Source organism: Diabrotica undecimpunctata, chromosome 10 (genome assembly GCF_040954645.1).
Source record: "Diabrotica undecimpunctata isolate CICGRU chromosome 10, icDiaUnde3, whole genome shotgun sequence".
Lineage (NCBI taxonomy): Eukaryota > Metazoa > Arthropoda > Insecta > Coleoptera > Chrysomelidae > Diabrotica > Diabrotica undecimpunctata.
In genome coordinates, this window is record NC_092812.1 from 56242868 (window position 1) to 56253977 (window position 11110).

At 39.8% G+C, this 11110-nt stretch overlaps 1 protein-coding gene across 1 annotated transcript; it reads right to left on the reverse strand.

Moving 5' to 3' along the window:
- Positions 1-852: 852 nt before the first annotated feature.
- LOC140451720 (uncharacterized) lies at positions 853-9520 on the reverse strand. Its single transcript, XM_072545565.1, has 2 exons — positions 8411-9520; positions 853-1116 (listed from the first exon to the last, which is right to left on the reverse strand). Exons 1-2 carry the CDS (start codon positions 9518-9520, stop codon positions 853-855), a joined length of 1374 nt encoding a protein of 457 aa, XP_072401666.1.
- Positions 9521-11110: the final 1590 nt, after the last annotated feature.

Sequence of the window (11110 nt, forward strand, 5' to 3'; positions counted from 1 at the left end):
CTTATCTGGCCGAAATTTGCATTTTGTTTTTATGGTGACCTTCATAAGCATCTGGTATCTGTTGCTCTGGATTAGTTAGTCTAGAGAAATCTACTAGATGACAAACCAACTCTTCCTTAAAAGATGTGATGGACATGTTACTGTTGTTACGTTTTGGTCAATTATATAGGCGTTGACAATAGCTGACCCAGAAGGAGCTCAATTGCTCTTTTACGATACCATTTCACTGATTTTCGTAATTCTATAGAGTAATACTTTATGGTCGGATATATCTATAAATCCTTTGCAATTATTGTAGTCGACAACAGAAACTGGAGAAACTGGGTTTTCAACTATCCCTCCCCTTTGATGGATGTCTACCATTTCAGCAGTATGCTTTGTACTCAGCATAAGCACTTTGCGTTTGACCTTCCACTTAGTTACTACTACACCTGTATTACTCTCCATTCCAATAATCTTCCCTTTCTTTAATGTGTCACCTGTCACTCCTTTCAGAATAAGTTTTCTGTTTTGCCTAAAAGTTTCCACCAAATTTGTATTTTTAGCAACCTATGTGCTAATGTAACGCTACTATAAAAATATAATAAGTTATTAGCTGAAAACAACAAAACACTATCCGGAACTGACATACTCCATCCAAACAGAGCTGTATATCTTCACCCCGAACTTATGTATCTTGTTTTTGATATACTGCCTAAATGAGAGTGAGCCCCTAAAGACAACTAAAGTTTTATCAATGCAGAGTTCTTCCCCTGGCATTGCCACTCCTTGAAAATTTAATACCAGCTTTTTTATGTTATATTTTTCAAGTTCTGACCATCTACATTTTTCCATATTAAGGGTGTGTTATGATCAAGCAATATTATCGTCTTCTGAAGAGCTTTCATCATCTGGCAGTCGATATTGGAAAATAACATTTTCAATGGTATCATCTAGTGTTCTTGAGTTTTGTAATGTTGAAGGTAAGTTTTGTAAATTACTTTGCATTTTTGGTCTTCTGCTTTCTGGAACACCTTCATTTGACGAAGAACTACCTATTTCGTTATCACTACCTAATTTAAAATTTGTATCTCGAACGCTGTCAGCACTTTCTTTCTCTGAACACTCTTCCACCAGCTTTGGCAAACGCAAAAAGGTATCTTGTCAATAACAAAATGTTTCAGTAGACTATTTCTTTTCTAGACGACTTCTTTTCCAAAAGTTTATTTTTGTTACGAAGAAATTTTTGAAGTGTGGTGTTCAGAACTCATTATCACTTTTATCATGCGAGGATAGCTTTCATTTTGATTCGGTTTGCCCACTCTATATAATATTACAGGAGTTTCTTGAGATAATTAAAATATATATCCAATAAGATATCCCTGTGTATATCCCAATGATCTATAGGGATATAAGTCCCACTAATAACGGGTACAGTGCTACAGGGATATCCCACTGCTTCACAGAGGTATCCCACTTTCCTACACATGTCTAGCTAATTTTGTGGGATACTTAATACTATGTGCAAACTTTTAAAATAATGCCAATCTCCACAGCAGTCTTTTCCTGAAGTTTTGCTACAAAAAATTTTAAATCATAGTTGATCGTATAATAGCTGAAGTCTGTATACTGTATCATCTTTTCACACTCAACAGCTGAGCTGGCACGCTACTGCGTTTCGCAATTTGAATGATATCTCTCCATTATTGGCAATTGCAAAACTAAATAAAAATCCACATATATAATATATATATATATATATATATATATATATATATATATATATATATATATGTATATTATAAATTATAATATATATTTAAATAAGCTTTTATGTGTTTTCCAAAGTGATATAAACCTATAGAGGAACAGGTGGGAAATTTAGAGGACCTAAGCAATCTACAAACCAAACTTCAAACCCCATGTAAGATAATTTTTTTCAAATTTCCTCTATTAGAAAATGATTATACGAAAACACTGCATATTTCCGATGTTTAATTTGTTTTATTCTTTCCTTTGTTACAAAAAAATTGTTGTTTTTATATTTTATTCTTATCCGTAAACTTAATTTACAATTCAGTCGATAATTTTTATTTGTATATTTATTTGTTAAAATGTCGCGTTGATCCTATAAATGACGCTAAAAATATTATGATGTATGTTAAAAAATGTAAAAATTTATTATCTTCAACTGAGGTTAAACTGACTACTTAGTTTAAAGCGGCAGATTTCTAGGAAGATGAAGGTAAACCAAAGGTGGTCTTTGGTAAAAATCTTGTGACTCCGTTATGCAAATATTTGTTTATTCTGATTCTACCGTCCATAAGCAAAGCAATTAACATGCTTCTCAGGAGTCTCAACTTAAATATTTAAAAATGTTTAGAAAGTATAGGGTGATTTACACATAAAACTTTCTTGTGCAGTACTATTATACAAATATATAAATTTATTTTATTTTTAACACTCCAAGTAATTTAAATGCAATCATTTTGCTTTAGTTCTAAAACTACTGTCTTGTAGAATTTTACTTTATAGTTATTATATTTTTTGGACAATAACGTCTAATGCAATCAGAAATACTTAATTTGAAGAGAAAAATTAAATTTTGTTTTTTTTTCTAATAAAATTCTTTTAATAGTTTCATTTCGTCTACTTCACTCATAATAACAATTTAGGTTATTGGAAGATAGTTTATTTAATCACGTAAAATCAACTTCAGCTTGAGACACCCCCTCAGAAAAATAATAATATGCCATTCATCAATTATCCAACAAAATACTTGATATTAAAAAAAAAATCTCTTAGTAATTCCAATGAAAATTATGAGGAAAATAGAAAAAAAACTCGATGATACAATCCCGTCACATTAAGTTGGTATTCGGTCTAACATTGACTTTACTTCCAATATTTACTTCAAACTTTATGGCTCCCTCAGGAGACCATATCTTAAACTTTTACCAATTATTTAAATTTGCAACACCTGTTCTTTTTACATCATCTTTAGATGCTTATAACCATTTTTTTCGGTGACCACCCCTTTCTTCTTCTTCCTTCACATTTCAGAAACCTATTTTTGTTCATCATAACTATATCATTCTTGTCACATTATCCAAAGAGCGGAGTTTTTTTTTAATGACGATCTCACTGTTTTCTGCCTTTACATCTCCCATATCCTTAATCCACCTCCTTAATTTTGGCGTTCGTTTGTCTTGTTCCCTCATTTTCTCCCATTTTAATACATCAGAATATACTTTAAACACACTTCGTTCCCAGACATTAAACCTATTTTCTTCTTTATTGTTCATCACACTCCATTCAGAACCCATAGTGCATATCAAGGCAAACCTATATGATAAAACTTTGAACAAGCTCCATCAAGCAATAAGTAGTGAAAGCAGTGAAAGAAAATCTACTTGGATGGATATTAGAACATCCACTCCATTGTCCCGATTTATCGCCTTGCGATTTTCACATCTTTGGGTCACTAAACTGGCGCTAAAAACTAATCGTTTTCAGTCGGACGAAGAAGTACAAAATGCCTAAAACAGTTATTCGAGCAGCATTCACCAGAATTCTTTATGCAGGGTATACATTGGCTGGTGAAACAATGGCATATGTGCCTTAATTTTAGAGGTAATTATTTGTAGATATATTTGCTAATATTTTTTTTCTGGACCAAAAATGGGTTTTAATTGAGCAAGCCTCGTATAACAAACCATTATCATATATAAAACATAATATGTGTAGCCCGTATAAAAGCTTTAGACCAAACAATAATAACAATTATTAATTAATAATTATTTTACTATTATTGCAAAGTAAATTACACATATAAGACATTGAGTTAGAGGTATATAAAAATGCAACAGCAAGAATTAATATCTTGTCATTTATAAAAGAAGAAAAGAATATTATAAAGATACCACAACTAAAAAAAATTGTAAAGAATTCTTTCTTATACTAGCAATTTTTGGACAGCCTCGGTAACCAACAGGCCGTTGATCTTTAGTTTGCGTATGTGGCAACTTTTTCTTTTGACATTTGGAATTCTGCGTATAAATATTTAACCTTATACTCTAAATGGACGCATTTGGCTACTAGTAATCCCAATAAAACGGGACAAGGTACTAAATGTTTTTATCTTTCGCTAAACATCATTTGACCAAAAACGGATTAAGGAAAACTCATTTTTCTATTATTTTAAACCACAATTACATCAGTAATTCTAAAAATTGTTATGACACAAAATGATTTCATAAATAATATTTTAAGCTCTTCACTGTGTGACTTAAATGTTTTCCCTCCCTATAATTTTAAAGTACAGCTATTCTATCCAGTACTTTCTAGTTTATATGTTATGTTCAAGGATATTTTAAGATATCTAAATATAACGCCATGCTATACAAGCAATGAAAGAGCGACAGCAAGAAAAATAATCCAATTAGAAATAACAAAAAACGAAATCATACGGAATATAATATGCTAAGCAGAAAATGTTGAATGAAAATAGATCAGGAACAGGTAAAATGTAAGGTTATGACAGATGAACAGTATGAACACTACAAATAGGAGAAAGTTGTTAAGAAGTAAATCCAAATGCAGATGTCTACTCCAGATTTGAAAGGGTGAAGGCGTTTATTGCATTATCTGCGTCCAAGAGTTGTGTTCTACTAAGCTAAACAACATAAAAACCGTTTAAGATAACAAACGGTTTAAAACAAGGCGGCGCGATGTCACCCTTACTTTTTAATATTTCCCTAGACAAAGCAGTGAGAGAAGCGAAAACAAAGATTCAAATGTTCTCGGCTGACGATCCACGATTATTGATGAACCTTCTCAAATGACATTACATTTATTCATTTTTTTATTTCTAGACATACAAGAAAAAAAATAAAAGAAGACACCCCTGTTCACTAATAAATATCCCTTAAACACTCCACTGACCATTGTACATATTAAGAGCTATTCTTCGAAAATTTCAACTCTTATAATTTTTTGTAATTTTCTTTAGCACAAATACCAAAAGTAAAAAACCTTACAGTAAATTTTGGGTTTTTTCACTATACACTGCTAACTTTAGGGGTTCTTTTAGTAATAAATAAATCGATAAACTGCTTCTCAGGACTCGTTCTGGACTAAAGTAGGAATCCATGGAATTGAGGAACACTGATTCAGCTCCGCTCTCATAAACAGGCAGCTGGACGTGTCTTAACATCTTGTGACCAAGAGATAAATCGGAAATTAAGGAAACCATAATAGATTTCTCAAAAATAAAATCATAAAAACTTCTAATTCCATTCTTATTTCTGCGAACGTACGTTCTAAACGGGCGTGCTTTCCCTATTTCTTTTTTCGCGACGATGCCAGCTGTCTTAATTTGCCAGAGACATATCTCAGAGCTATATTAGAAACAAACACTTTTGATTCTGCAGCGGCATTTGCTAATCTAAATAAATAATTGGGCCATCAGTAAAATGGGATTTATTAATGAACACAAGATTAAATACATGTGTGTCACAAAAAAGTCAATAGAAGACGAGATAGAATAGGACAAAATGTGTCAATGGCAGATTTCAATTAAATATAATAATTATAATATTTATACGAATAAAAGGGTTGGAAAATTTAAATATTCAGGAGCAAAAATAACAGCTGATAAGGATGCAAAACACGGACAAAATATAAGGCCAAATAATTGATAAAGTCACCCAGGCATAGTAAAAGAGATGGGCGAAACTGGCATGGCAGTCTAACCCAGAAGGAAGAAGGCTACAAGGAGCACCACACACCAGATGGAGAGATAAGATTACTAAAGATCTCAACACCACAGGTTTAGAGATTATGATGGACCGGAAGAAATGGAGACAGATAGTACAGTCAGCCAAGACCCACAGTAGAGCTACAGAGTAGAATGTAGAATGTAGAAAATGGGGCGGCCAATAGAGCCTGATACACTGCGACCTTTGCAGATCTATTGTGTTTCCCCCTTATTTTAAAGCACTTCATCTAGCTTGGTCCTCTTAATGAGACTCAACAGCCTTGATAGTGGCCTTTTCATGTAGCCTGGTGCTTCCGGTTTTTCCTCTCCGAGTTCTAGAAACCGCATTCGTGCGAGACCTTCGCAATGGCACAGAACGTGTAGAGCGGTTTCCTCTTCTTCCAGACAGAAACGACAGGTGTCCTCTTCTGTCAGGCCTATGAGACTCAGGTGTCTATTGAGTCTACAGTGCCCAGTGAGCAGACCCACTATCATTCTGACAGTCCTGCGCCTGTGCGAAAGTAAGTCTGCTGTAAATTTAGCCGAATGTCCTTTGATGAACTGTTTGGCCTGCCTCTGTCCTGGTGAGTTGTTCCACCACTCAAGAGACTTCTGTTGCACCCATTTGTGTATGGCTGCCCTTTTTATCGTATTTGCGATTCCAAAGAAGGGTTCCGGACCAACCAGTGGCGTAGATGCGCCTTCTCGGGCCAATTCATCGGCCTTCTCGTTGCCACGATGTCCCTTATGTCCCGGCACCCAGGCAAGTGTCAACCTGTTTTGACTTCCCACCTGAGAGAGGACATCCAAACAGTTCCATACCAGCCATGAATCGACCTGTACCGAACTGAGAGCCTTTAGAGCCGCTTGACTATCCGAATAGATAACGATGGAGTCGTTATCTACATTTCGGCCGATTAGTTCCATAGCGCACCTGTGTATAGCAGCTAATTCGGCTTGAAATACGGTCGCGTATGTTCCTAGACATACCCGGACTTCCGTCCTTGGTTTTATGCCATATATTCCAGCCCCCGTACCTGTATCCGTTTTGGAGCCGTCCGTATACCATATTGAGTTTGCTGTTAGCGGCGGACCAGTTTCCCAGTCCTCTCTTTTTGGTATTATAATTTGAAAATTTTTGTTAAAACTATACCTCGTAACCATTCGGTCTACAGGCATTCCTAGAACGGGGTCTGCCTTTATGTCCTGGTATAGCCTTAAGTTATCAGCTCCCTGCATCATACTTATTGGAGCTTGGCCTTGGATCAACCGATGTACTGTTGATCTGGCTTCACTCTGTATGTATATATGCAGAGGTGGTAGGTTTAGCAGAACTTCTAGCGCGTCCGTTGGGGCTGTTCTCATGGCTCCGGTAACACTCAAGCATGCAAGCCTTTGTGTGCTACTGAGCAATCGAATCGCCCCGGACTGTTGCGTTTTGTTCCACCACGCCACTGAACCATAAGTTATCATGGGCCTTATAACCCTTGTGTACAACCAGAGGTTCATTTTAGGATTTAACCCCCAATTCTTACCACACATTCGTCTACATGTGTTCAGGGCCATAGTGGCCTTCTGTGTGACTTTCTGAATGTGTGCATTCCATGTCAGCCTCTGGTCGAATATTACACCTAAGTACTTGGCCTGACTTGTGAATGGGATTTCTACTCCCTTGAGCACTAGTGGCTGTAAGCCTTGCAGTGCTCTTTTTCTGGTGAAGGGAACAACAGATGTTTTTTTAGGGTTAACCTTCAGGCCTTCTTCCTCACACCAGCTGTCCACAATCCTCAGAGCGACTTGAAGTCTCTCCGAAATTATTTTGGTAAAGCGTCCTCGGACTACAATTACCAAATCGTCCGCATAACCCAGACAGTAAAAACCCTCCCTGGTCAGTGTATTAAGTAGGTCGTCCATAAGCGTAGCCCACAGTAATGGGGATAAAACTCCTCCTTGTGGGCAGCCGCTTCCTGCCTTCGCTTCAATAGTGGCTTCACCTAACGAGGACACAATGATCCTGTTTGTTAAGGTCGCCTTTGTCCACTCGCATATGAAGGCAGGAACTCCTCTTCTTTTAAGCGCGTCCGTTACAGACTCGAAGGAGACGTTATTAAACGCTCCCTCCACGTCCAGAAACGTCGCCACCGCTATCTCCTTGTCATCTAGCGACTTTGAGAGCAGTCTGTTAAGATCATCCAGCGCCAAGTCAGTTGACTTTCCTGGCTGGTATGCATATTGGCGATCGCTAAGTGGATTCTCCATCAGCACGTCGTCCCTAATATACCTGTCTATCAATCTTTCCAGCGTTTTTGCTAGGAAAGAGGATAGACTTATTGGTCTGTATGACTTGGGGGTCTGGTCCATTACCCTACCAACCTTGGGGATATATGTGACTTTCACCCTTCGCCATGCGGTTGGAATATATCTCCATGCCAAACTAGCTTTGAAGATCTTTGTTAGATGCGGGATGATCACATCCTGTCCCTTCTGTAGCAAGGCTGGATAAATCCCGTCCATTCCAGGTGATTTGTATGGCTGGAATTTATTGATGGCCCACCTGACTTTTTCCGGTCTCGTGATGTCGGTAGCTAATTTCCAGTCCGCCTTAGTAGGCCTTCTGGGATGAGCTACCTCTACCGAAGGATTATTGTCAATGGATGAGCTGGGAAAATGTACCTTGGTGAGCATTATTAAGCTTTCCTCCAGGGTTTCTACATACGTTTCGTCCTCTTTCTTCAAGAGGCCGACCTGATTCACAATACCATCCTTAGCCAGGACCTTGTGGATTCTGGAACATGCGGGAGCCTGTTCGACTTCCTCGCAGAACTTTCGCCACGAGTCTCTTTTGGCTTTTCGGATCTCCTTATTATATTGCGTCAGTTTTTCTCTATAAATGGCCCAGTCCTGGTTGAATTTGGCTTTATTGAATAGCCTTCTTACATCTGCCCTAAGCTTTTGTAAGTGTTCATTCCACCAGGGTGTGTTTTTCTTTCCTTTCTTTTCTCTCTCTGGACAATTCTCCTGGTAAGCGGCCAGAACAGCTCCCCTCACCGTTTCGACTGTCAGTTCGAGATCGTCCGTATCTTTTATGGTGCCGATTCCTCCCTCAAGAGACTTCTCGAGTGAGCCTCTATAGCCTTCCCAATCCGTCTCTCTCGGGTTCCTGAACCTTGCCACCATTCGAGTCGAAGTAATTAAATCAAATCGAATGTGCCTATGGTCGGAACATGAAGGTTCCTCTGACACATGCCAATTCTTTATAGTATCGTACGTTTTTTCACTGCAAAGTGTTACATCTAAGACTTCTTTGCGCGTGGCCGTAACGAAGGTAGGTTTATTTCCTATATTGGCTATTTCTAAACCCATGCTTAAGATGAACTGTAGTAAAGACTCACCTCGACTGTTGATGTTCGTACTCCCCCATGCCAGATGGTGGGCATTGGCATCACATCCCAGTATTAGATGAAGGTTTTCCCTTCGGCTGTAGGTTATAACGTCCTCTACTATGCCTGGGCGGAAGACCTTCTCTCCAGCGAAGTAGGCAGAACAGACCAACCATCTTTTACTACCTTCCTCGGTGGAAGCGGTTAAAATACCTGTAACAAAGTCTCCGGAGCAAAGATCCGGAATCAGTGTACAGTTTACTTCGTTACCATATACAATGCATGCTCGAGGTGTCTCTCCTTTCGCATCGTATAGTAACTTACCTTGTTGCGGCTTCAAGCCTGCAATCTTCCCTCCGTGGAGCCATGGTTCCTGCAGTAGGGCCAAGTCCAGGCCTTCCATGTCAAACCTTCTGCACAAAACCGCCGACGCAGCTTTAGCATGATGAAGGTTGACCTGCAGGACCTTTACTCTGCCTTCCTCTAAACTGAAGGCTAACTTTCGGGTTTTCCCGTGTCCTCTACCCCTTCCATGGGAGCGGCCACCCGCTCAGTGGCTTCTAGCCTTCTGGGCGGGTTTGTAGCACTCCCCTGCAAGTCGGTACGGACTTCTTTCGGGATTATTCCTTCTTTAGCTCCTTCCCTCGACTTATCATCCTTAGGGCGAGCCTTGTGTTTGGTCGAAGTGTTAACCTTCTTTGGCGCTGCTTTAGAGCTTTGCCCCTCTGAAGGTTTTACTTCTTTTCTTTTTTGCTTAGCCTTGACTGCCGAGGTTGCGGCAGTTACGCCTTGCAACCCCGATGGTCCGGCCTCTGCAACCTTCTTAATGTACCCATCATCCTTGACACGGAATTTAATTCTTCCGATGCCAAAGTAAGGACACATTTGAAGTTTGTTGAGTTCCTCAAAGGACTCTTTGTCCATTGAGAGGACCCATACCTGCCCTTTTTCTGCAGGTGTTTTGCCCAAAACGGTCCATATACGGGTGTTGAGCTTTCGGTTGCTGACCCTTAATCGAGTCAGCACACTTTCCGCCCCCAACCTCTTTCCGTCCTCGTCTGGGATGTAGACAGTGCAAGAACACGGCCTCTCGACTTCACTCTCGTCCTTAGCCTGGAGGCTTGCACCTTCCCAAGGCTTCAGAGTGGGAGTAGTGTCCCTGAGCCATTGTGCGCTTGCACTATCCGCGCACGTCATTACCAGGTAACCGGGCTTGAATGTGCTCTTTAGCAGCCTGATTTGCGGCCCTTCTTCTGGCGTTCTCTCCAGAGCCTCCAAGATGGATGTTTGCACTGCCTTAAGCTTTGTGGGTTCCATCCTGACTCCAGGGAAGCCATCACATACTACAGCCACCTTTGCCGAGCAAAGGGCTTGTGTAAAAGTCATTTCTGACTTCCTCGGCCTCTTTTTGGCTTCCGCTGGCGGCGTACTGTGGTCCGACCTTTGTCGCTTCTTTGTAGACTTTTGCGTAGCCATTTCCAGCTTTTGCTCCGCCTTCTCTTTAGACTTAGGGGGATTGTCCTTTTGTCGTCCAAGCACCTTGGTGAGGTTGGCCTTGATCACCGAGCGCTTGGCTTCAATGTAATCCTGGCCTTTTCCCACCAGATCCCTTACTTTCTTCTTGGAGGCCCCGGCCAGCCTGGCCTTAATAACCTCCTCGTCTGTCATTAGATCCACCTCCTCTAGGGAGGTGACTCTGACCGCCTTCCTTTTGGTCGGCTTCGCTATCTGTATAGTAGTGCCTTCAGGGCTTTCTACTACGGGTTGTTCGGGAATATTGGTTTCCATATTATTTTCCATATTGTTCCCACGAGTAGCTAGGGAATTGCAGTCCACTCGAGCAGAGCCCCGCATGCCCGAGTAAGGCTAATTACTGTGAGGTGTCGCCTGGTTCCTTACAGGAATCGCTCTCGACCAACTACGCATGGCCATTCATCCTTCGCCGCGATGTCTTCCAGCTTGAATTGCGGATTTTTTAAAAGCTGGTTTTCTC

Excerpts from the sequence above, each read along its gene's own strand:
- LOC140451720 (XM_072545565.1), bottom strand. The coding sequence starts at position 9,520 with ATGGAAGGCCTGGACTTGGCCCTACTGCAGGAACCATGGCTCCACGGA. Across the intron at positions 1,117-8,410 it reads GCTTAATAATGCTCACCAAG|CTGGTGGAAGAGTGTTCAGA; the intron begins GTACATTTTCCC and ends CGTTTGCCAAAG.